The sequence below is a fragment of the Amblyomma mixtum genome, chromosome 5, assembly GCF_055824585.1.
Source record: "Amblyomma mixtum isolate Tamu chromosome 5, ASM5582458v1, whole genome shotgun sequence".
Classification (NCBI taxonomy): domain Eukaryota; kingdom Metazoa; phylum Arthropoda; class Arachnida; order Ixodida; family Ixodidae; genus Amblyomma; species Amblyomma mixtum.
The window spans coordinates 105,766,375-105,792,429 of NC_143016.1; the positions used below are offsets into that span (position 1 = coordinate 105,766,375).

The window sequence follows — 26,055 nt, forward strand, 5'->3', positions numbered from 1 at the left end:
AAGCCGTTAGTTAACTATTAGTTTCTTTTCGTTTTCAAAGTTCGTGTTCAATGTGTCCGATTGTGTGTATTATGTTTCATTTAAGTGTCGGATTTCATTGCAAAAATGCTGGGCATTGTTTTATTCATTAAGGCGGAAACTTGGGCTAGTTGGAAAGCGTTTGGAATCATATTGGCTAGCGTCTGTCCTGTGTATTTGTGTTCTTGTCCCATGTGTTCACTAAGCGCTAGCAAATATGATTCCAATTGTTTTGTTGATCACAAGTTTATTCTGTACAGGAGGTCCCCTTTCATTCATCGACTATGGGACCTCCATCTGCAGATCAATCTGCACTCATCAACTAAATGGCTAATAAATTCTGATTCTGAACCCTTGTATCGTAGTTGTCGCGCTGGTGAAATCCCTATAAGAACGGCACTGGCCGCTTCCTCAGGTTCCCTTGATGATGATGATGATGTCCTCGGGCTGAATGGCCCTTCGTTTCCTGCCAAACGCTTTGTCCTTTTCACAACCTTACGTTCAAGCTCGTGCCTGAAGAAACGACTGTTATGTAGAGGAGGAGCCTCACAACGTAATATTTTTTTATCCTACTTCGACCGCTTTTCCTTGCAGTCATTTTGCGAATATCAGTGTGTATACACTTCTGTGGTCTCACCTCATTATACACACACAATGCTGATACGCGTGATCGTCTCTTTTCTCTTTACTACCACGACCAATATTCTGAAGAAGTTAGCGCAAAAAACGAACAAGGGACAGAAAGGGGTCACGTGAAGCGACTTGTGTACATTATGCGCTCAGAACTGTGGCGACAGATCCGTCTTACGTGAATGGCTTTTGTGTCCTTTCTTTCTGTCCCTTGTTCGTTTTTTGTGCTAACTTCTTCAGAAAATGCATCACAAATAAGCCCAGCAGCTTGCTCTCCTGGGCCAATATTCTCGGACAAAATTTTTGAAAATTAGAAAATATAAGATACTCTTATGGAAATATTGATGGTAATGGCTCTTTCTTCGGATATGTAGCAAAATATTTCTTTTAAAATGTTTGCATCGATCGCATAGAACAGTTAAGACAGCCATAGAAAACCAATAGGGAACGCTTTTGACGATAGCAAAAGCGCGAATAGAAAAAAAAATCCAAGACTGCCGTCGGGTGATATGCAGATATATGGCCGCAACTGGCAAAAGACAGGGCAATTTGGAGAGGCATGGGAGAGGCCTTTGCAGTAACTCCAGTGGGCGCAGTCAGGCTGATAATGATGATGGTGGCGGGGGTGAAATCTATGAAAAAAAATTGCGTTCATAGACGGTTTCCCGTTCAAAAATAATTTTGTCCAGATTTGTTAGGTAAGATTAGGTCACTTTATAGAGTTTCTCGCTTGAAGAGCTCTCTGAGCCAAACGTTTTATTAGGTGCAAGCTTGTTCTGGCAGCTTTTGGTGCCAGGGGTGGCCTTGGAGACGAGAACTATAGGACCGAAACAAACAAGACGGCAGAGAGTGAAACTGACAAGACGAAAACGAGCTCTTGGAGTACTTATTGCTGACCCAGAAAAACCAAGCAACAAACATATTACATTGCAGCCTCAAGTTAGCTTATATTCATAGAAGAAACATGGCAACTACAGGACGAAAAAGTACGGAACAAGAATCCTGAACGTCGGAACTCTCAAAAAGCCGACGCCTATACAGCCAACTAGAGATATCTTCTTCCCTTTTTTGCATTATAGTAGCTTTCTGCGCACAACGGAGACCTCACATGGCTTCCGCCGCCACCCAGAAAAGAAATTAATAAGCCATAACTCTGCCAGCTTGTAGTACTACAAACCAAGTTTCAATCATGCTTTATCCTCAATTAACCAAGTTGAATTGAATTGAATTGAATTGAATCCAAACTTTATTTCACAAATGTGCACATTTTTTAGAATGAGCCACAGGCCAAAAGCTAAAGAAAATAGCTTGAAAATGTCTGTGGCTCATCTAAGAGCCATTACAAAATAATAAATAAGATGAACACATACATACAACGGTGGCAGGTCGCATACGAGCACACTATAGAAAGAATTTATAATATTTCGATAAACCCTTGACCGTTTTCGCACTCTTGGCGCACCAACATATGTGCGGTCTTCCAGCGTGTTTGGGTTTGTCAATTAGAACTTAAATACTTGCTCGATGGACCATGACGATTTGTGTTGTTTTCACTGAGCTTCAAAAGATATGAAGGTATGTCTCTAAATTTGCTTTTATGGAGGCTAAAGCGACAGTAAACCTTCAAGCCAGTAACAACACTAAGCAATAACAAATCTAGTTTAGCGCGAAGACTCGGTGCAGGAGGCTTTGCGGACCGAGTATTCTCCCCGAAACCGGAAAACACCTGGAGGCTAAATGACTACAGTGCGACATCGTAGTTCTTCCCTTGAGAACCGCTGAGGGCAACCTCTTCTAGGAGCAAGTTTTTGTGGATGTTTTTGTGGATATATGCGACAATTCCCGGAATGTGTCATAAATTATGACGCTGAGTCGCAATGAATGTATACAGACTAGCTTTCACGCGGCAGTTCTCAGGGTTTTTTGTAAAGAGCCGGCACCTAAATCTCATTTTTCTGCCGATAAACCTAACAAGAGACAGATAGCGATTGTGTCTTGAAGCTTCGAAAATAAATATTTTATTTCTCGAGAGTATGGACGTTTTGTTGTCCTACAAAGTGATGCGTTATTAATCAAGGTGTTGTATCTATGAAGCAATGCGTCCACGTGTGCTTAGCGCGAGAAAAGATGTGGAGTAATTAATTTTCTGGTCAGTGGGCTAGCAGGGGTCTGCTGGCATAGAACTCACCTCTCCTTGACTTTCAAAGTTCAAAGACTACAAAAAGCCTGTACAGGTGACGCAATGCTTTGTATTTTAAATAATGTACAGCCTACTGTAGAGGGCGCTGGTTCGGCTCTATAAATAGAGACGCTGGCAAGAACAAAGGGTCTTTGGCTTCCGGCCTTGAGAGCGTTCACTGCTGCGGCTCCGTCCGCTAGCATGGGTCCAGGCTAGGCCTAGTAGCCGGCCCAACTCTGCAACCCTGCCATCTCGGCAATCTCTACATGGTGTCAGAAGTGTTTGGATTCTGATTTTTCCTTTTTTTTTTAAATCTTTAGGCTATCTCAAGACCAAGACCATCTGCAGCGCCATGGACGCGTCGCCTTCGACTGAGACGCAACCTCGATTCGCGGGTTTGTCTGGCCTAGCGCCGCCACCAGCGTTCGACTTCGATGACCCGGCCTCCTGGTCATCGTGGGTGGATCAATTTGAAGATTTTGCTGTCGCCACGGGTGCGTCTTCAGCAACGGATGAAGTAAGGATTCGCACACTTCTTTATTGCATGGGTGTTCAAGCGCGCCGCATCCTCTCTTCTCTTGGGCTCACCGAGCTGGAAAGCGCGTCGTATGCAGAAGTTAAACAACGTTTCACGGCTCACTTCATACATCCTGTGAACGAAGTTCATGAAAGCTTTCGCTTCCATAAGCGTGTACAACAACCATCCGAGAGCGTGGACGCGTTCTATTCCACCCTGCGTTCGATGGTAAAGAAATGCAATTACGGCTCTTCCAGCGTCGAAGACAGGCTGGTTCGTGACCGCTTCGTTGTTGGCCTGTTCGACACTAAGCTTTCGGAACAGCTTTGCCGAACGCCGGATTTGACTCTCGAGAAGGCGCTTTTACATGCACGCATGTATGAGGACGCGCAGAAGGAAAGCCAGGAACGAGCGCACAACGGTACTTTGCCTGTGCATGTGGACGCCACCGCGCGTCGCAAATCCATAAGGAGAGACGCTCGTCGAAACGCTTCGGAAAAACCCTGCAACTTCTGCGGACGCGAAGCTCATACACGTGATAATTGCCCTGCGCGGAACGCTGCATGCAGATTCTGCAAAAAGGGTCATTTTGAGAGCGTCTGCGTCTCCAAGCAACGCTCATCCGCAAGACACTCGCACTCCATTTCTGTGCATCCTATCAAGAAGGAGAAGACGGAGAACGCCAAGTTCGTGTGTGTCAAGGTCAACGGACTTCCTCTTGAATTTAAAGTGGACTCTGGTGCAGAAGTGACTGTGGTTCCCGCCACTTTTCCAGGTATTCCGTCGCGGCTGGACGCGCCGGAGGGTCGCCTCACCGGTCCAGACAACCGGCAGTTGAGGGTTGCTGGTCAATTTTTAGCTACCCTCGAATGGAAAGGTCGCACTTCGCAGCAGATAGTCTACGTCCTGCCATCGCAGTCGACGCCACTTCTGGGTTATCCAGCCATCACAGCTCTTGGAGTTGTTCATTTCGTTGATGCGCTGGCACGTTCGCAAGTAAGTCGGGCTCCTCCTTCTCATTCTCCTGGTCAGTTGCCGACGCAGGAAATTTTTGAAGGCTTAGGGACTTTTGGTGCGGAGTACACTATCCGACTTAAACCGAACGCTGTACCTTTTGCTCTGAGCGTCCCACGTAGGATTCCCCTGCCCCTCCATAACGTGGTTAAAGATGAACTTGACTCGCTTGAAAGACAGGGAGTTATTAGGCGTATTGACAAGCCAACGGCATGGTGTGCAGGCTTGGTGGTAGTTCCAAAAGTTTCAGGTGGATACCGCCTCTGTGTGGATCTGACTAAACTTAACAAGGAAGTTCTCAGGGAAAGGCACGTTTTACCTACGGTTGAATGGGTGTTAGGACAACTAGGTGATGCCAAAGTTTTCTCAAAGCTGGACGCTACTGCCGGATTTCATCAAATCCGTCTTTCGGAAGATTGTCAGGAATTCACTACATTCATCACGCCTTTTGGTCGTTACTGCTACTGTCGTTTACCGTTTGGAATAACATCTGCTCCCGAATTCTTTCAAAGGGAAATGGCTAGAATCTTGGAAGGCCAATCTAATGTTGTTAATATGGTTGATGACATTCTTGTTTTTGGGAAAGATAAAGAGGAACACGACCAGAAGTTATCTGAAGTTCTGGATCGTCTAAGCAAAGCAGGTGTAAAGCTTAACAAAAACAAATGTTGTTTTGGCCAACGGCAAATAGAGTTCCTAGGCGTAGTTGTAAGTGAAAATGGTATTTCTCCCAGTCCTGACAAGCTTGAAGCTATCCGTTCTTTACCAACTCCGACAGATGTTCATAGTGTTCGCCGGTTTCTTGGTATGGTGAATCACATTGGTAGCTTCCTTCCAAATCTGTCACAGGCTACAGCACCGATTAGAGAACTTCTAAATAAGCATAGCGACTGGTACTGGGGTCCTATGCAAGAGTCAGCTTTCAACAAGGTCAAGTCAATGCTCACGTCTTCACTGTGTGTAGCTAAGTATCATCCAAGCTACAACACCACTCTGTCATGTGATGCCAGCTCTTTTGGCATTGGCACAGTTCTTTTGCAAGAACAGCCCACTGGTGAGCTACGTCCTGTAGCATTTGCGTCTCGTGCACTGTCAGAGGCAGAAAAACGCTACAGCCAGACCGTAAAAGAGGCTCTAGCAGTGACATGGGCAATTTACCGGTTTGACCAGTTCATTCGTGGTATCTCCTTTATTGTGGAAACGGATCATCAACCTCTAGTAACTCTTCTAGGGAAATCAGATCTTGACATGATGCCACCTAGGATTCAGAGGTTCCGCATCAAACTGATGCGATATCAGTTCCGAGTTGTGTATGTGCCTGGCAAGCAGCTTGCTACTGCAGACACGCTGTCTCGCACTCCAGTAGCTTCACCTCCCCAACAAGTGGATATGGTCGAAAAATTCTTACAGCTGCATATTTCAGCAATCACTGAGACTCGTCTAATCAGTCCTGATGATGTTCGCTGCCATCAACAGCAGGATGGAGAATGTACCCTTTTAACTCAATACTGTACTCAGGGTTGGCCGCGTAAGGAAAGGCTTTCACAATATATGAAAAAGTATTGGGAGTATAGAGGTGATTTGTCCCTCATAGATAAAATTCTCTTTAAGGTCCATAGACTTGTCATCCCTGCTTCTCTCCAAAAAGTGACATTAGAACTTCTCCACGAAGGTCACCAGGGTATCAATAGAACTCGCCAACGGGCGCAAGAAGCTGTTTGGTGGTTTGGCATGTCTCAACAGATCCGTGACAAGGTACTCATGTGCCGACAATGTGCTTCAACATGAATCCCTCGTCAGGAGCCACTTATGGTTACAAAAACTCCTTTGATGCCATGGGAGGAGGTTGGTATAGATTTGTTCAAGCACATAGGTCATGATTATCTGTTGGTAGTCGACTATTACTCGAGATATCCAGATGTCATTCACCTGAAGAATACAACTTCTGTTGATGTTATAAATGCCATCAAAAGCATATTTGCTCGATTCGGCATACCCAAGCTAGTAAGAAGTGACAATGGACCTCAGTTCTCTTCAAAGCTCTTTTCCTCCTTTGCGGGTCAGTATGGTTTCGAACATACAACGTCAAGCCCTAATTACCCGCAATCGAACGGTGAAGTTGAGCGAATGGTTCGCACCATCAAAGACATCTTCACCAAGTCTTCAGATCCATTTCTGGGATTGTTGGCCTATCGTAATACTCCGGGTGTCACTGGTTACAGCCCAGCGCAGCTATTGTTAGGCAGAAGATTGAGAACAAGGTTGCCAATGGCTAAGTGCCAGTTGAGACTCAAATGGCCGTCATCTACGACATTCCACTCCAGGGATCGGCAGGCTCGCCAGCTTCAGAAGAAGCATTACGACAAAAGGCATGCAGCCAGTCGTCAGAGAGATCTAGAAGCTGGGGATCGTGTTTGGGTCTGAGACGTAAAAACTCCTGCGGTGGTACTTAGTCCAGCAGCCCGACCGCGCTGCTATGTGGTGGAGACGCCGACTAAGGTTCTAGTCCGCAACAGGATTCATTTGATGCCTTTTGTCAATGACATTTCTGTTCCGCAGTCGACAGAGCTTGTGTGGAATGAGAACGGGCACTCGACCTTGCCTACTCAAACTCAAGCAGCATCAGAGGAGTCCTCGGGCGCAAGCACTGAACCTCAGGGTTCAAGCACGCTGTCGTCTCCGACAAATGCACTTGACAGCAGCCCTGTTTCTACACCACCTCGAGGGTTGCACGGTCCCTCACCTCATCGTGAAATGCTTCAGTCTTAGCCAGAAGAAGTTCTGGACGCTCTCCCCTCTTCGTCACCACCTGGGCGCACTACAAGATCCGGCCGACGTGTGAGGACACCTCGCAGACTGAACCTGTGAACCTGTGTGACTGAACCTCGCAGACTGTGTGACAGTGAGCTGTGTCGTGTGCGTGATGGGGGTCAATGTGTCGGGAAGGGGAGATGTAGAGGGCGCTGGTTCGGCTCTATAAATAGAGACGCTGGCAAGAATAAAGGGTCTTTGGCTTCCGGTCTTGAGAGCGTTCACTGCTGCGGCTCCGTCCGCTAGCATGGGTCCAGGCTAGGCCTAGTAGCCGGCCCAACTCTGCAACCCTGCCAACAAAATGTCATACGTGTTTTTATTCGTGCATTTTAAACGCAAGCTCTAATAGCTTCTGTGCTCGATGACACTAAGCCACAACTTTAGAATACTTGCCATATTTCTCGTATGTAACTTTTCTCATAATAAGAGAGTAATACTTCTTTTCACATCAGTGCGAGCTTTCGCATCCATCTAAGTCGCTATGATGCAGGCAGCAGAATTCCTCAAGCTTTAACGGAAGCAAAGGATGCAAGCCGCATTCGGTCGTATCTTCTCTAGCTGCAAAGTGTTTGCCAAGAGCGAGTAAAAAAATAGCTTATTGGAAATGACATCTCATTTCCGTGGTCCCATCTTACTGATCCCATATTTAATGAAAATTAATTTACCCAGTGCAAGAAACGCAAATGTGCTCAACTACGACAGGCTTTGGCGAAAAGCTTATCGTAAGACTTTTGGGAAGCTTTACCCTCCAGACGCCGGAGGTGATTATTTTCGGACATTAGATTTGTTCAAAAACGTTTCCTGTAATCGCAATTTAAGTGGCACCTAATTGCGACAAGTGAGAATTATAGGCTAACCAAAACATGACCATGGCGATGCACCAGATGCACCATAGCGAATGCTATGGAAGATTTTTAATAGCTTATTCATGAACATCCAGAAGACCTTCTAAATAACTACACTGCCTTCTACTGAAGTAAAGCTGGCCCGGCGGGCAGTCCTAAGTAGGGACATGAAAAACCCTTCGTCTCGAATACGTCTGTTTTACCAGCCGCAACTTACGCTATCGCGTGTGAATTACATACCTCCAAGTAAAAGTCAAGTCAAATACGGAGATGCATTACAACTCAGCAAGACACAGCACGATAGAAATAGAATAATACATATGTATTCTGTTCAGAAAACTCCAAATACACAGGTTAGTTGAGACTGCTGCCTCTTATCTCACAGAATATATGAGCACGTTTTAATAAGAAGAATAAAAGAAGGCAAAAGAAAAGAGAGCACGTTCATGCGCTCCGGCAAGTCAGCGCCTTCAGCCAACCGCGGGCCAGGCGGCAAGGCACGCAGTGGTGCCACTCAGTAGCGGCGGGCACCTAAAGACTCGTCGCCGTTCGATATGTTGGTGCGGCCCGAATAGGCGACCGTGTAGCCGTACTCGTCGAGCAGGTAGTAGGCCAGGCCGCCGATCGCGTAGAAGAACACGTACAGGCCAGCCACGAGGAACACCACGAGCCAGCGGTCGTTCTCCTGCTGCACGCTGAACACAATCTCGTGGGGCGGGGATTCAGCGTGCTGCGCTTGGCGGAGCCTCTCGAACACGTCGCCCAGCTCGTGCCGGCCGCCGGCGGAAGCGGGGGCCGCCTCGGTGGACTTCTGGGCGGCCTCCGTCGAGCCGACGTCATCCTTGGAGGCGCTCAGCAGCTGGTCGTCCTCTGCGGATGCGACACCACCGCCGTCGGCACCGCTGCCTTCGCCCTCGACGTCCTCGTCCTCTTTGTCGTCCGGCGGCGGCTCGTCATTGCCGTCGACGTCCCCTCGTTCCGCCGTGTCGTCGATGTCGGGTAGCTGCCTCTCAGGAGACTGGCGTCTTGACACCTCAGTGCCTGACGCCCTGTGCACGAGCCCTCGGTGGCGGCCGGCTGGACTTGCAGAGTCACTGGCCTTCCTAGAAGGCTGGAAGTCGGTCCAATCGTCGTCGTCTTCTGTGCTGGACCCAAGACCGAGAACGACCGGAGGGAGGTCTCCTTGATTGCGCTCCTGACGGGACGAGACTGTTCTGCGGCTGCTACTGTCGCTTGCGCTCTTCCTGTTTGTGCTGCCGCTGCTGCTGCTGGCTCCTGTGCTCGAGAGATCGCGCTTCGCGAGACGCTCGTGCCTCGGATGGGCTTCGAAAGACATGGTGCGCTCCGACAGCGCGGCCTTCACCGCCGCTGTGTCTTCTTCCTCTCGTCACAGCTACCTACACTAAATTATATCACTCATTATGATAAGCTGGCTTCCTGTACAACTTCCTGGTTTCGTACAAACGAACGAGACTAAGATCTCTGCGTCGCTGTCGAAAGCGGCCTTTTTGAGCTGTGATACTCGGAAATGACGACTTGAACCTTAGCAGTGTCGTCATGGAACGAAGAAAAGCCATCCAAGGCGCCTTACTTACTTTTCGCGGAAAGTGGCACTTTTTCGAATTGCTTGAACTCACAAGCCGTAAACTTAACCAACAGGCCGACTCTTCGTTGTCTTCGTACCTGTCGTTACTGCAGACGCGCCGCAGGCTGATTTTTCGTGCGAACTCGGAAGACGGTGCTGCAAGCGTGCACAAAGCAGCAGTCCGCTCGGGCGAACCGATAAGAAGCTCTACGAGCGCACTCACACATATGCAACAAGATAAGACCCTCGAAAGAGCGGCACTCCGCCCATATCATGTCACTTTCATTCGAGCTTGCTCGACGTCTGTTTACTTCCCTGCGCAACGATATGAGGCCACGACAAAAGAGAGATCGCTTTGCCTTATACCTCAGGAGAAACTTTTATTTGTGACATCTATGTGATAGCGCCGAGATGCGGCCGCAAACTATAACGTTCCTCTTCCTACATGAGCCTGCACCGTTGGGGAAGACCTAGCGCAATAATTATACTGGAGGCCTCTGATTAACACTTTATTTTACATATTATGTCATTCTTAGGGCGTTCATACACTGCTTAAACTTTTCAAGAATGTACAAACACGTAATACTGTGCTTGAGTGCACCATGATATCCTAGAAAACGGTACTCAGTGTGTTGTACAGAACGCTTCGATAAGCTTGGACGGAATGTCTAGGTTCTAGGCAATTCCGTCATTGCAAGTCCGTCACTGGTAGCACAAGCTACCTCGGTGTAAGCACGCTCCGTATCTATGTTGCGTCCGTCAACAAGCGTCGTAATATTTATTGTCTTCTAGAAGATATTTATCGAGCAAGGAATCGGTAATCAAATTTTTTTGAAGAGGAGCTAAAACGTCCCTATAAATATTTTATAACGGAAGCGCCACTGTCTGTCAAACGGTAGCCTGCGTCGATGACTTATACCAGCCTTGAGAATCCAGCAAAGTGCTCCATCGATATTAAATATCTATCAGACTATGCCTTGCTTAGCCCATGCTCTGACATCTTCGGATGGCGTTTTGCATGATAGCGGATGACTGTCTATTCGGAAAACGACAAGGCAGTAGCAGTGGTTCTCTACCGCCTAAACTAATAGCCTGCGCATTGCTAGCGAGCTGTAACGCTCACATTGCAGAAGCAGCTACTATCGCCCTCGCTGTCACCCATAGGGAATCGACCGGACGATTCCCAACAACTAACTGTATCAGACTCTACGCAAGCCTGCCGAGACTTCGCAAACAGCAGAATCCCGAATGTGTAGGCAGCCCTGCCCTCTAGAGGAGGGTCGTCCCCTCTTCTTTATGAAGAATATCAAGTCATTTGGACTCCTAGACATAATGACCTAGAGGGAAACGAGGCGGCGAACGGTCTAGCTCAAGCACTAACCAACCGAGCGAACCACATTGTTCGCCTCATAGACCTGCCCTTGAACTACAGAGACCGCTTAGAAACCATTAAACTAAGCAGGAGAATGTACTTCCCACATCATAAACACCTCAACACGGGAGAAGCCATACCTTTCTGGCAGATCCAGACGAACTAATATTCCAGCGCGTACTCATACAGTTCGATTTTCTATAACGATTACCGTAACACATGCCCCCGGTGTGGCCACTTCTAGATCTCATAGAGATGTAGTGGTAAAGCAGCACACCTAAAAAACACCATGCGCATTATTCGAGTAGTGGAAGGCAGTGTTGTCCAGCAATTATCCGGAAGATTGGCGGAAGCCCATCGACAGAGGCAAGGCGGCAGTGGTAGCCACCGGCGTTCTGAAATAAGGTACCGGCCGCCTACTCTTCATGCCATCTGTTTCGCTCCATAAAAGTTTCAATCAATCGACCGATCTAGTCAATAAATCATTGAATAAATCAATTACTCAGTAATCAATCATGGCAGTGCTTTTTTTTGTATCTGATGATCACGCGTGACTTCAACACATTTAAAGATGCAGATGCGCCGAGAGCGTAGACCTTAACCAGACCGAAGAGAGTATTGTTTATTTATTTCCAGGAGGCGCTGCTAGAATAATTGGCCCTGTTTTTTTTCTTTAAGGAGCACTCTCAAGCCGCGCTGGTATTGCTGTCGCGGATTCACGAATGAGAGCATCATGGCGTATGTGATGTAAATGATCTCAGTGTACACTTACACGCCACCACATTTCAAAAAGGTTCTTATAGAATAGTTTAACAGCGTGTTAGCACCTTCGTAAGCACCACAGTGCGACTAGCTATCAGCAGCCATATGGTTAGTCTTCTGCTTTCTGCACAAACATGGTCACTTAGCACACCTGTTCGGTGCAGTTCCGTGCTGGAGATCGCCAGTAATAATAAAAATAAAAAAGCTACTTTTCCGTCTTCCGGTAAAATTATTAGTTTGTACAAACGTGTGATACTTGTTTATTCATTCGTGCATTTGGTACCTGTATGGTTTCGTCAGACATTAGAGGATGGGGAGATTTCCCGTACAATGAGAAACATAGTTTCCGCACCTAAGGCACAGAAAAAAAAAAAATCGCTGCGCGAAATGTAACCATCACGCGCAAAAGCGATACAGTGCTGCACTGTCTGGACAAAAAGAATTGAAAAAAAAAACAGTACGATAAAAAACGCAGATCTTTAGCTGGTCGTCTCTTCGTTGCGACAGATAATAGGCAGCTTAATGTGAATGTCACGAAGAACTCCAATTCTACCGTTACACGTTTTACTGACCAAAAATTGAACCTCGGATTCTTTCTACTAACTTTTTGTTCAGCCGATGCTGAACCGGGTTGCTCGGTATTCAATTCTATAAAGTTCATTAAACTGTTCAGCAGTCACTTAAATTGTGTATGGCATCATTTAATGCACTGAAATGAAACTAAAAAGTTGACCCAGAAATCACAAGATTATTGAAACAGGAAACGAACATGCACTTACTGAAGGTACTTTACTAGGTTACATGGTTAGTGAATGCAATTGCGAAGGAGGAAATTGAGAAGAGACATAACCTTGTCAGTGACGAAGTTAACATGCTTAACCTGCCATAGGTCCAAACTAGAGAAACCACCTATATTATTTGTCTCCGCGTAAAGTGACACTGTTAGTTTTGCCCTTTTTTCATGACATAATGTGAGCCGATTCTTTTAGCATTTGGCGTCATCTCTCGGACTGTAATCAGCTACTACATCTAACTCGTTCTGAAATATTTCGAAGTCAGGTTGAATGTTGATTGCACAGTACAGTATGTAGTCATCTGCAGACTTTCTTATTGTTAACGTAATACTGCATGTAGCGTCAGTGTGAGCCACGAAAGTGGATCAAAAAGCGAACCTTGGTTTATGTGAGATATGAAAAGAGCACACCATTATTAAATCCGTTAACCATCACACACTGCCACGTTGGTGATAAATAATTCGTTATGCATAGTAAATATATTTTCGCTCATTTTGTAGCCACATAACTTAAAAGAGTACAACTGCGCGAAAAACGGCAAATTATTTCTCATAATTCTGAAATGTGCAGTCTAATTCGAGTCGTTTATTTATGCTCGTTGCCAAAAAAGCGTAGATTCAGCCAACTGGGTTGAATACGAAGAAGCGTGACGAAACACTTGCTGTCAACGAGAGTGTTATTACTTTGCTGATATAGGATGCAACTACTCAGCACATGTGCCGTAACTAAACATACCATGCAATTTAAAGACGCTAGTCAGTAATCCGGGACGCAGTTCCTCAGACCACCCTCGTAAATCGCTGCAACCGGCGCCAGTTTTCAGACAGTAAGGAAATTGTCTCCAACAAGGATTTGCGCCGGTGCGCAAACTCCGCAGAGAATTTTGGCTGGTGATAGCATGAACGAATAACGTTTACAGAGGTTCTTAATTCTTCAGCTAGGAATTTTCTGCTATAGGCTGAGCTAGTATTTCAGCCGCCTTCGTTACTGAAGCAGCAATTGTCTTTCTTTGGCTGATGTGCATTCTTATTTTGTCCGACAAAATTCGAGATCCGATCAACAAAGATGCACTCAGCGCTTTTCATGTAGAGCGAAAAGCCTGCCTCACGCAGGCTTAAAATCGTGTTTACAGTACTCTTCATTGATACGGATTCGTCAGCGCGAAGAGTTCACGCGGAAACCTGTCATGCTTCCTGCCAGCGTGAATAGAAAAAAAATTAATCCCTCCCTCCTATAGATATGTAAATGTAGGGCTCTCACGTGTCCGCAAACATTGTGTGGACAGAGTTGTTTTTGTTTCAGTTCGTTAAACGATCAGCCAGACAAGTTTATTCGTCATAGTTATTCTTTCAACCAGTCAGTATACTCTGTTTGCTGCGAGCGGCTTAATATCATAACATTTTCTGTTCACTACTCAACAATGTAGTGCCGTGGAAAGACAGACGATAATAGTAGCGAATATTTCTAATTACATCCCAAGAAACTGTCTGATCCACACGCTCACCATTGTCTTGGTTAGGTCCTCTCTGGACTGCAGTGGCGGCGAGTGACTGGCTTCCTGGACGGCGGCGGTGCGTCGGGCATAGTTCATCTGTGCCGTTCGGTCCTCTCGACGTACTCCGGCCTCCGCCGCCCCTCATGACCTCGCGGTGGATACGCGCGCGTCGCTACAGCGGCGCCCACGGTCAGGACACCCGAACAACGCGTTCTCAAGGCAGCAGAAGGAGACAGCCTCGAAAACCGAGCACCGACTCTCACAGCAGGAGGGCGCCTCTGAAAACGCAATTTCTCGCAGAGCGAATAAAGTGAGCTCAGCCTGCATGCCTCGTGTGAGGAGCTGCGTCGCCTCCTTTGCACAGGCTCGAAACCTCGAGTCTGGCTGAGTGCCCTGAGTGATGTAGTACGCACGTACGCTCGGCCCGATGCGGCCTGCACACCTTTCCTTTCCCTTCTTCTCTCTTTCCCACTCCTCCCGCTCGTCGCGGTGGTCCTCGGAAGAAGAGAGGTGAGAGGCATTTCAAAAGACGCCGCCCCGCCATTGGCTGAAGGGGTCGTGACGTAACGAGATGGCGCGTTCATTGGGTGTGGTGACCCTTTAAGAGGGGCGACGGCGAAAAGTGGAACCGCGATCAATGTAGTACGCGCGCCGTAGACTGCTCTGTTGGGACCCGGTCGAGAGCCCTCCGGCAGAGCGCACTGGTTCGACAGCGGGCGAAAGCAGCCTCTTCGCGAAAGCGCGCCCGACTCTTGACGGCTAAGTTTTCGCTTTCTTTTATCTCGTATTACCGCGCCGTATTTATGCTTTGCTTCAGCTTGTAAATTTGGTTCATGAGCTCGAAGATGTATAAAAATGGTTTTATATTAAAATATAAAACACGTTATAAGTGGCCACTTTATGTGCAGGGTCACTTGCAATGGAATGACACACCTGTACAGATATGTACTCATCGCTTCTACTGCAAAATAACATGCCCCGAATGGATTAGAAAAATGAATGCGAAGAAAGCAACCAAACGGTGCACCAACCATTCTAGCATCCTGTCCCGCCGCCCTTCAACAAACAATAAAAAAATCTCATCACTTTCCCGTCAATATCGTCTAAGGAAGAATCTTGGTTACAAGGTTAAAACATGAGCTAATATAGCTTCTTGCAGAGACAAACAAAAGACACTTTTAATGCTGAACGACCAGAACTTGCGCCCGCAGTCAGCAACGATGTTATGCCGCTGACAGAAGTAGCAGCACGAATCATTCCCAACAATTCTGGACAAAAGCATTTTTGAGCGCGAAACCGTCTATGAACGCAGTTTTTTCATATAATGCAAGATTTCACTATAACAATCAATATATCCTCAAATCATCCGACGGCAGTCGTCAATTTCTTTTCTATTAGCGTGTTTGCTATCGTCAAAAGCGTTCCATATTGGTTTTCTATAGCAGTCTGAACTGTTCGATGCGATCGATGGAAACACTTTATACCTTGAGCTTGGCGCATGATAGCCTTAGCTGCTTATGCGCCATTAAACCCAACACAACACAACACTTTAAAAGGAAGATTTTGCTACAGATCAGAAGAATGGGCCATTGCCTTTAATATTTTCGCAGCACTATCTTACAATTTTTCAATTTTTGAAATTTTTTTCGGAGAATGTTGGTAATGAGATAACACGAAAGAAGGAAGTTGTCAAAGGGTCAATTACGAAGGGTCAATATCTTCAGCATAGGCGCTGAGAACATAACTAGCTTTTTCGGGAAAAAAAAAATGGGGACAACGGATTTAGAAGCAACGACGCATCAGGACATTTCTATTACCTCTTAAGGCGAAAGCCTTTAATGGCTTATACTGCCGTCCGTAAACAAAGCGTGTCACACGTGTTTAACTCGGGAGCTAATAAAGATAGAAGAAAACCAATGGCTGTTTCAGATAGAGGAGGAAAAAATTAACCTCGAAGCCAAGTTTGATGGCTGCAGATTAATTAATTAATTATAGGCAAAATGTCGAAATTGCGTCGAAATAGCGCAGACGTCGACATAGCCACGAGAACGGTGTGACGTCACATCCACCGGAAGTCGTCACGGCGCAGAGAAAATTGTCTCAGAATGGTCGGGAAAACGACGGATTTGTGCCAAATTAAATGGAAAAATGTGTAATTAAGCGTACTTAACACTTAAAAATGTATAATTTGGGTATCGATATAGCCTCGGGAACCGACGTTACTAGATTACCTAGTAATCTAGTACCGGTGACGGGTACGGTGTGACGTCACATTCACAGAAATTCGTCGCGGCATAGTGTCCTCGGCTTTCGCCTCTCAACACTTTAGATGCCAAAGTGCCCTCGCAATTTTTACTTTACTTAGAGAGGTTAGCGAGCTTTCCTAAAGCGCTCTAGCGGTGAGCTGCGGAACAAATGGGGGAAAAGGAAAAAAAAACGTAGAAGATGACGATGAGCGGGCAGTGCCGCCGGACAGAGCAGATGGAAGTTGATGAAGACGACGCTCTGCAAACAAAAGTCATCACAAAAACTCTCTAATGTGCCATTCAGCCCGAGGACATCATCATCATCATCATCAAAAACTCTCTATGCACTCCTCTTCTTGGCCGATCCCCCTGAGTATGTATGCGCCATTCTACGAGGTGAACAACAACAACTATTTCACATCCAAACTCTTATCCCTTTTCAGACCATGCGCTGTTTGAGGTAGAACCCACCGGTGTTGCTCTCCAGCGTCCTTTTCTTTTGCCTTTATTATGTACAGGTGTATAGCAACCTCGGCCTCCCGATTTTCGGTCGAACCCCTAGTGTGGGTATGTGCCACCTTTTGAAAGGCTAATAACAACAACAACGTAACACGATGCGTGTCCCATAGCAGCGAACACTTAAGAAGGACATCAAAATCACACCCTATACCGTATCCGTTTTTTGCCTGTCGACGAAAATTGTGTTGTGTCATGTTATCTATTTATGTTGATGGAATCATGGGGCTATTTAGTATTTGGAAGAGCCGTATGATGGACCACCATGCGAATCACCGCGGTCATAGCAATCCTTGTTCCGTGAGCAGTGCGCTTTGGTTCGGGTAGTACATGCTGCATTGGAGGAGCCGCCTAGCTGTCTCCCTATCTAGACGGATGTGTGTGCGGCCTAGAATTATTGAGGACTGGAAATGTGGGGACGTGCGGTGGTATGGTGGGCTTGTATTGCGCACCCGGGTGTGGCATCAGCATACTTATATTCTCCATTTCGGCAATATTTGCATGCAATGAAGAAAACAGGAAAAAGCTGCGGAGATAGCCTAGTGATCGCACAGCGAACATTGAAGCTGATCTGTTCATCCGCCGCTGGTTCGACTCCCAGTAGTGGGTATTGATGTGATTCCTCTGTCGTCACAGCTTTTTTTCTATGCGGATAGATATCGGCAATAGACGATTTTAAGGCGAAAGCCTTTAATGGCTTATACTGCCGTCCGTTAACAAAGCGTGCCACACGCGTTTAACTCGGGAACTAAAAAATATAGAAGAAATCCAATGGTTGTTTCAGATAGAGAAGGAAAAAATGAACCTAAAAGCCAACTTAGATGACTGTAGATTAATTAGTTAATTAATTATAGGCAAAAATGTCGAAATTGCGCCGAAACAGCGCGGACGTCGATATAGCAACAGGAACGGTGTGACGTCACATCCACCGCAAGTTGTCACGGCATAGTGAAAATTGTCACAGAATGGTCGGAAAAACGTCGAATTTGTGTCAAATTGGATAGAAAAATGGTTAATTAAGCGTAATTAACACTTAACATCCCCTAAATATGCATAATTTGGGTATCAATATAGCCACGGGAACGGTGTGACGTCACATTCGCCGGAAGTCGTCACAGCATAGTGTCCTCGTCTTTCGCCTCTCAAAACTTTAGTTGTGAAAGTGTCGTCGCAATTTTTTTGCTAGCTCTGAATCTCTGGCCTAGTCCTCTCGCACTATTATTAACATAGCTGCTTTGCTAGGAGCAAAAGTGCTTTGCCTGCGTGGTTTGTATGCCTCATCCAGCTGCACTCGAGTCCAAGTATTGTGCGTGAAACTCGGCACCTGTTTTAGAATTTCGTTTCCTTTCCCTGCAGAGCTCTCTACAGACAGGTGTGCTCACATCTGTACATGAGAAAGTACTAGTTACTGCTCTGAGGTCTCGCGTCTTTAAAGGCAATGACTGGAAGCGATTTATGTGGTATTATAGAAGTCTTGCTGGAGTGAAAACCCGGAGATTGGTCGTGCGGTGTCCTGCACTAATGATACCGGCCATGCAGTGGGGTCTTCTGATCCCAAAACTCTCTTTATGAGTACTAAAAAGTTTTTTACCACCACCATCGTCACTTCTGTAAGGTGGCCACACCTGCATCCGGAGAACTGTATCCCTCTCCTTAAAAACCGCCTCTTTGCTTCCACCCCCTCTCGCCCCTTCCTGGCAAGTGGCCACACCTGCCATCTGCCAAGAAGCGGTCAGAATCAAAATGTAATCAGAATCGGAATAGAATCGAGAGTGGAATAGAATTGAATTGGTATATAATCAGAGTTGCAATACATTGGCGACTGAAAAGAAAAATGCTTTCGCCTTTCCTCCGCATCAAACCGAGAGGTCATCCCTAATTCTTTTTTTTTTTTTGAGTCAATATTGAATTATCGCCGGTATGCTCCAATTCTTCTTCGCCTGCCTTCTAGTGGCGCGTGCCCGAGGCAGACACGTCAGAGGAAGCGCGGGAACCGTGTACACCTTTTCTTTTACTTGCAACGAAGATTTACAGACCTCTTTTTCCTGCCTTGCTTTGTTTATTGATTTCAAAGGAATGTCACAATGACCCCGATGTTTCTGCAAGTCATTATGCTACAATTATATATTTAAACGTCTTCGTTCACAAAGCGCAACAAAACGATTAATTCATTTTTTTTTTTTTTGCCAAATAAAGCGGTGTCTCCGCATCAGATAGGCACTCAACCACAGTGCGCCATTTTTATGAGGGCGACAACAACAACACAGTTCGTATCGCGGCTGGTACGGCGGCAGCACACTTTGCAGGCCCGTGGGACATGCTGCTGCCCGTCCGAAAGACAGTGAAGACAACCGCAACCGCTACGGCACTCTCAGGTAAAACTGCGCTATTGCATACCTCGCAATAATCGGAGTACTACGGCTTTCGTGTCGAGGTACGAGTTTTCACGAGGAAACTGCGTTCCGCACTATCACTATTGATGATTAGCTATTACATAGGCACTTTGACTCCGTAACTGCAGCTGTGGTTTAAATATGCCTATAACGCTATGTAATTTCCATCACAGTCGCGCATGTGACGCTGATGAGTACCGGAGTGATGCTTACCCAGGCCCTAGATGATTAGCTACCACATAGGCACGTTGACTCCGTAACTGTAGCGGTGCTAAACGCTGCGACATATGCAGTAACCTAAGTGGATCTATACTTTTAAGCAGACGCCCGAGGGATTGTGTTTAAATATGCCTATAACGCTGCGTAATTTCTACCACAGTCGCGTATCTGGCGCTGATGACTACGGGAGTGGTGATTACCCAGGCCCTAGAAATTGTGTAACGTACCACACAGTGTTCTGCTTTGGCGCCTTTTGATAAAACAACCAGGCTCCTCGTACAAATGAAATCTGCTACTCTGTGTAAAGCATGCATCTTCGACGCGCTTCTCACCAGATCTCCTGAGGAGACGAGATGTAGGCTCTATAAAAAGAAGCTGCTTTTCTGTTTGAGAATGAAGAGCGACTTCCAGCCACCCCAAAGCAGTTATGAGTCGTTGATTTTTTTTTTAGTCCTCAAAATTAAGCTACGGTGGTGGTGGTGGAAACGTTTATTGCCAATGACGTAAATCGTGAGGGCGAAGCCCCCTACATGGCACTTGGATGCCTCCTCAATGTGAGGAGGAGGCACCCTTACAACGCGAAGGATAGCCCCTGGAGCGCAATCCTTCGGTGTGCGCTGGAGATGATCTGGCGCTGGTCTTGAGCGGACGTGCTGGTCAGAAGAGACTCCCAGTAAGACTCCGCCGCGGTTGGTGATGGGGGTTGAGGGAAGGTGGGGCATGTGAGGAGGGTGTGTAAGAAGTCTCCTGGTTTGCCACTACGGTTCTTAACTCTGTTTGTATTGAACTATCGCGATTTACCTGTGCGCATTCTTTTTCCATATGCAGCGAACAGCGGAAAAACGTAGACTATCTTCGCGGGAATGCATCCGCCGGGGTAACTATAGCACACGCCACGCTTTATACCCCTCCGCCGCCTGCTTGGATCGTCATGGCAGTGGAAACTCCTAAAACTAGCGTTTGAAATTGACCCTTCCCTACCGGCTCGATTGTGTCATGAGCGAACAGTTCCCGGAGGATCTTCGAACCAGCGCTTAGAGGACACTGGCGACATGTTGACGACATGGTGCCTACTGGGCCTGCTACTTGCCGAAGGTTCGTCGACAGCCACCGTCTTCAGCAGCTCGGAAAGGCCAGCTGAAACAGGTCTCCTACAGCAGCAGCTGCAGCAACAACAGGGGGAGCAGCGGCCGCAGAAGGAACATAGACCAAGGACCAATTACGGGCTTTTGAAGTCCGAACCGTGCAGCTCGGACGAGACGTGCAAGATACGAGACCCGGACTCCCGCTGCCTGGAGCAATTCTGCGTGTGTCAGCACGGATTCACGGACCAGTTTGGTGACCGCTGCAAGAAGCTCGTCCAGCTGGGGGACACCTGCTCCGAAAACTTTGTCTGCGGTGGCGATGCTGTGCAATGCGTCGAAGAGCGATGCGTCTGCGAGCGGGGATTCGCAGAAGACGAGGGCTCCTGCATCAAGGTACGTAGCGAAGAACTGAAAGTGCTCATGGCATAACCATGCAAGGTCGCTGCTTTACGAAGCTCTGATGAACCTGCAGTAATCTGATGAAAAAATGCATCCGCAAAACACATTAAGCCGATCTGACACACCGATTTAATCCACTGTTGACACGGTGTGAACCGGTTTAGTAGACATTTGGGTAAGCTAGGATTGATCATTACGCAGTTCTTGTGGTATATTCAACGTTTGCAGCTTAACAGCTATGTTTTCCTAGTGTTCTATTGGCTGCAATCAGCTCATAGCAGACTGTATAGCATAAGACAGCGTTAAGTGAAGCTTTTTTGGGACCACTGATTGTACCACGACGCTTAAACCAGTGATCGAAGTTGATTCTTCCCACCTAGCAAGATAACTGTGGGGCTCAAGAAATCCAAGTTAAAGTGTAATAATGCCCACGTGCGGAAGAAGAAACGACTAGCTCCTTAAGACAGTCATAGGAGCCCCTGAACGAAGTCGCATTTGAAAAGCAAGGCTTGTTAGTGGCAGATAAGCTCATGGCTATGCGCTGTAAAATACTTGGATCCTGCTAGAACAATGATTATACTGCGGCAGCTATGCATGCGATTGTTAAAAACCATCTGAAAAATCAGTTACGTCCTTTATTCAATTTCAATGGTATTCTGCTATTTTATTTGTAATTCAAATTGTCAACTGGCACGAATCTCATGCATAAAGTAGACCCTACCCTCTCCTCGCCAGCAGTCCGAAGACCACTTCGGGGATTTTCCTCTGAACTGGACACCCCGTGCAGATTCCAGGTCTATTCTAATACCACGTGGCCATGCATCGCAGTTAATCGTCAGTTGCATCACAGCCATCGACTCAATCACTTATCGCAGGTGGACCCATCGCGTGCATCCAGCCGCATACTGCTATACGTGGTGTGCGCGGCAACGGTGCTGTTCGTGGTGGGCGGCGTGTCATCCATGCTGTACACGCAAGTCCGCCAACGTCACATCAAGGACGAGGCCTGCGACAACTGCTTCCTCGCCCAGTGCACCATCCTCTGAACGGGGGCTCTTGCTTAAAAGCTGCGCTGTTACGGAGGCCCTGACTGCTTGCTGGGAGTGATCTGCTCGCAGACATCTGGCTGCGCTATGATGCCAGTCGAACGCAGTCTTGTCAGTGTGTTGGGGAGCTGGATGACGTGCTCCTTTTTTAAAGTTCAGTGCAACTAACGAAGTATCCTGTATATAAAACAATGTATTAGACTACAGCGACACAGAACGGGAACTGCATATTCCATTCAAGTGGAGGCAAAGCTGGGCTGGCTTTTCTAGTTTTTTTTTTTTTTCAGAAGGAACTGACGTCACATGACATGCTTGGATATGTAGGTAGAAAATAGAATAAAGTCGCTCTAGTGGCTTCGTACACTGTTAAGATCAGCATCACTGCTTTTTTAGTGTGTTTCCATTCCTTGCGTGTCCCGTGTGTTTCAGCTCTTGTCATATTGTTTCCACGGGCCTCAAGACGTAATACCTTAAAAAAAAACGTAAATTTGGAAGGTATGGTGTGCATGTATGATTGTACAAGCATACAGGCTGCGTGTGAGCCACGTCGTTCGACCAGGCGGTTAATTTCAACAACGTAATTGGTTTGTAAACATTTACTTTCATCTCTATTCAGCTTACAGGCTCCAATATCTTGCCCAAAGCCGCTGCCTACTACACGGCGCACTTGACATACAACCAAAGCGAAGCTGTTGGTCGAACAAGCATTTACTCAGATCAATCAGTCAATCAATCAATCAATCAATCAATCAATCAATCAATCAATCAATAAATCAATCAATCAATCGATCAATCAATCAATCAATCAGTCAATCAATCAATCAATCACTGAGTCTTTATTTTGCCCGGAAAAAAGCCAGAGGACAGAAGAAAAAGCTCTGATGAGCTTAACTGGCTTCTAGGCCCAATGTAAGGGCTCAATTGCAACGGCTCAAATAGAAAATTATCTGCTTAAGTGGGCGGGCATCATATATACAGATTCCAAAGTTTATGTATTATTTAAGCCCCTCCTACATAACGATAGCCAACGTTGCTGTAACGAATGCAACAAATGTGACTAGTTTGTTTACGTTCATTTTGCACTGTGCACAGCGTTCACAAAACAGACACCAAAAAGACGACACGGACGAGGCGCGCGCTTCGTGCAATCTTCGTTTTGTGCGTGCGTCTTCGTCTGTGAACACAGCGCACAGTGCAAAATGAGCTTGTTAGGAAGTCTGGCTGAAATGTAGCTCTCACTGTCAACGTTTGACAAGAAAAAAACACGAGGTGGGATACTTAAGTTAATTTTCTACACTCTACATTCTTAGACACAGCGCTTCAAGAATGAGACGAATTTCAGAGCCCACAGAAGGTGATCAAGAGACATAGATAAATTGCAACAAAACTTTTATGAAAAAAGGCACGAAGACAAAGGCTATTCAATCGCAAAGACTGGCCAAGTTTTCGCAACTATGACGGGGCTCGCCCCAAAATGTTCTTCGAAAGCAGGCGTCGATACGTAACTAGAGATGGCAGTCAAGTCCAAGAAGCACGTCCGCAGTCTACAGGATGACGCAGGTGATGATAAACGCTCCCTCCAGCTGGTCATCAAGGTCATATCGCTTCTGACAGAAGGCGTAAAACAGGACGAAGCCCGCGGCAAAGAGCGCGATGCTGATGGCCGTGTAGATCATGACCGTGGTTAGCGTACTGGGGCCAGTTTTGGCGCGGCAGTCGATGTCGTGCACGTCGTCCTTGAAGCACTCGCAGATGCCCTCGTTGCAGGACATGCTGTTGCCGCGGCACATGACCTGCGCTCCGCAGCGCTGGTATCGGCCCACCCTCTTGATGCAGAGCTTGCCCTCCAGCGTGAATGTGGGCGCGCAGATGCACTGGCCACCCTCGCACATCGACACCGGGTCGGACTCGGCGCACAGCTCGTCGTTGTCGCACGCCTGTCCCACAAGCGCGCTAGCGTAGCTCCACCATTGTCTGGGCGCCAGGGAGTGGCGAGATCCTGCGCAAAGCGTCCACGTTCAGCGTTGAAAAAGGCCTTCATCATCATCATCATCATCATCATCATCATCATCAGCCTGACTACTCTCTTCACTAGACCCTGGACAATCCCCCGCCGTGGGTATGTGCCATGCCACCAAGGCAACAACGCCCACTGCAGGGCAAACGTCTCTCCCATGTCTCTCCTACTAACCCTCTCATTTGCCAGTAGCGGCCACCCTATACCCGCAAAACTTCTTAATCTCATCCGCCCACCTAACTTTCTGCGGCCTCCTTCTACGCTTGCCTTCTCTTGGAGTCCACTCCGTTACTCGCAAGGATCAGCGGTTATCCTGCCTTCGCATTACATGCCCTGCCCAAGCCCAATTCTTCCTCTTGATTTCGACTAGGATGTCATTAGCCCGTGTTTGAACCCTGATCCAATCACCCCCTTCCTGTCTATTAACGTTACACCGTTAATTTTCACGCTGCGCTGTCCTCATTTTAAGTTGGCACCTTTTCGTTAGCCTTCATGTTTCTGCCCCATATGGCGAGTAGCGGTAGGATACAGATTAGTGCGCTGTTTATGAGTACACGTTTGTGTTTGGGCGTTCAGTCAAGGATCGTTCAGGCAGAAACTCGCGTCGACTCTAGGGGAGCCTTGACTGCTGATTCTACGGTCATAATCTAGCAATCTCGAAATAATGGGCGCTGCGGAAGAATGTTCGTCGTATGAGCATAGCCACCGAAACGGTAGAATAAGTGAATGGCTCACCTCCAGACAACAGTGCCGCCGAGGCATGCCCGAAGCACGTCCCCGTGTCCTCCCTAGTGTCTACTTGCAACGTGGCCCTTTTGCGACTGCCGCTCCTCACGTCCACATCAAAGCGATGCTCCTTCACGACCGCACCGTCCACGATGATCTGGCAGGTGTAGATGCCAGCGTGCTCACTGCGGCAGGGCCCCATTTCCAGGGTGCTGCTGTGAGACGTCGCGTGTGGCTGGCGGCTCGCTTGTTCGGTGACGACACTGTAGCGATAGAGGCCTGGGGGAGGATTCGGTGGTATGGCGAAGCCGTTGAATAACCAGGCGAAGGTGGCGTTGGACCGTGAGGCAGTACTCTGGCTACACTGTAAGCGGAGCTCGTCGCCAGCTTCCAGCGACAGTTTACGAAACGCATGACTCCCCGGAATTGCCCTGGTCGACGTGCGGCTGTTTCCAGCGACATCGATTCCGGTCGCTAGAAACCAGGTCGCGTTCACGACGGCAAGCCAAGGAAGGTGCGTCATGAACCGATCTTCTTCTTCTTCTTCTGGCTGTCTTCTTCGTTGAAACAGCGCGCTGACACGAGGCCATTATATGAAAGGCGACAAAACAAAACTAATTCTAGATTCCAGATATTTCTTTCTTTCAAAATTGCATACATTGTTCCATATATCACTGATTCCACTTAGTGGGGATCACGTGCCACTTTAAAAAAGATCGACAACGACAACTAGGTCCCGAAAATTTACACATGCTCTAAAGAGGAGGCTCATCATTCAAGAAGGCATTAAATTATACATGAGAATAGCTTATCTTGCTAGAAACAAGTGACAAATAAATAAAAATGGATTGAGAAAGCGAGCCGGAGGAGCGAGTCGTTGATTAGCCGACATAATTGGAGGCAGAAGCCGATAATCCGCCTGTACAACAATAAACAAAGACGACGACATTTTTTGAGACGTTATGCGCATTCCTTGTCCTTTATTTTGTACCAATTCTAGCTTTAAGTCCCAAAATTATCCATATACTCCACTCCTTGTACATGAGTGCGTTTGTATCCACTATGAATCCTGGCCGATCCCCCGCCGTGAGTATGTGCCATTAAGCCTGAGGATATCATCATCATCATCATTCCTTGTCCACGAGATAAGTGCATGTAGTATGTAAACATGTCCACATGACGGACAATCGACGCTTCCAGCTTGACTCGTGTTCAGCCTATACATAGCTGCGCTCATACAAATTCTAACACAACCAGTTGATGTACACCTATCATTCAGACAAGCTTTGATGTCCGCGGTATGGAGGCACATTCAGACTGAATTCCGAAGGGGTAGAACAGCGTTCTACATCTAGTTAACACTAGTTTTGCGCAGCCCCGAAGACA

At 47.1% G+C, this 26,055-nt stretch overlaps 2 protein-coding genes and 1 long non-coding RNA gene across 3 annotated transcripts in view; 2 read left to right on the forward strand and 1 right to left on the reverse strand.

Moving 5' to 3' along the window:
• The window catches only part of LOC149343259 (uncharacterized), a 31,150-nt gene extending 16,746 nt beyond the window's left edge, over positions 1-14,404 (reverse strand). Inside the window, exon 1 of the mRNA XM_089542342.1 lies at positions 14,032-14,404. Coding sequence (XP_089398468.1) covers positions 14,032-14,118 — 87 coding nt within the window. The 5' untranslated portion in view covers positions 14,119-14,404. The remainder of the gene's footprint in view (positions 1-14,031) is intronic.
• Positions 2,993-5,816, forward strand: LOC149343260 (uncharacterized). The gene is made up of 2 exons (XR_016283112.1): positions 2,993-3,344; positions 4,120-5,816. It is a non-coding gene; the product is annotated as an uncharacterized LOC149343260 (long non-coding RNA).
• Positions 14,405-20,448: 6,044 nt separating the features above from the next.
• Positions 20,449-21,926, forward strand: LOC149343261 (uncharacterized). Its single transcript, XM_089542343.1, has 2 exons — positions 20,449-20,874; positions 21,756-21,926. The coding sequence occupies exons 1-2, from the start codon at positions 20,449-20,451 to the stop codon at positions 21,924-21,926; spliced, it is 597 nt and encodes a 198-aa protein (XP_089398469.1).
• Positions 21,927-26,055: the final 4,129 nt, after the last annotated feature.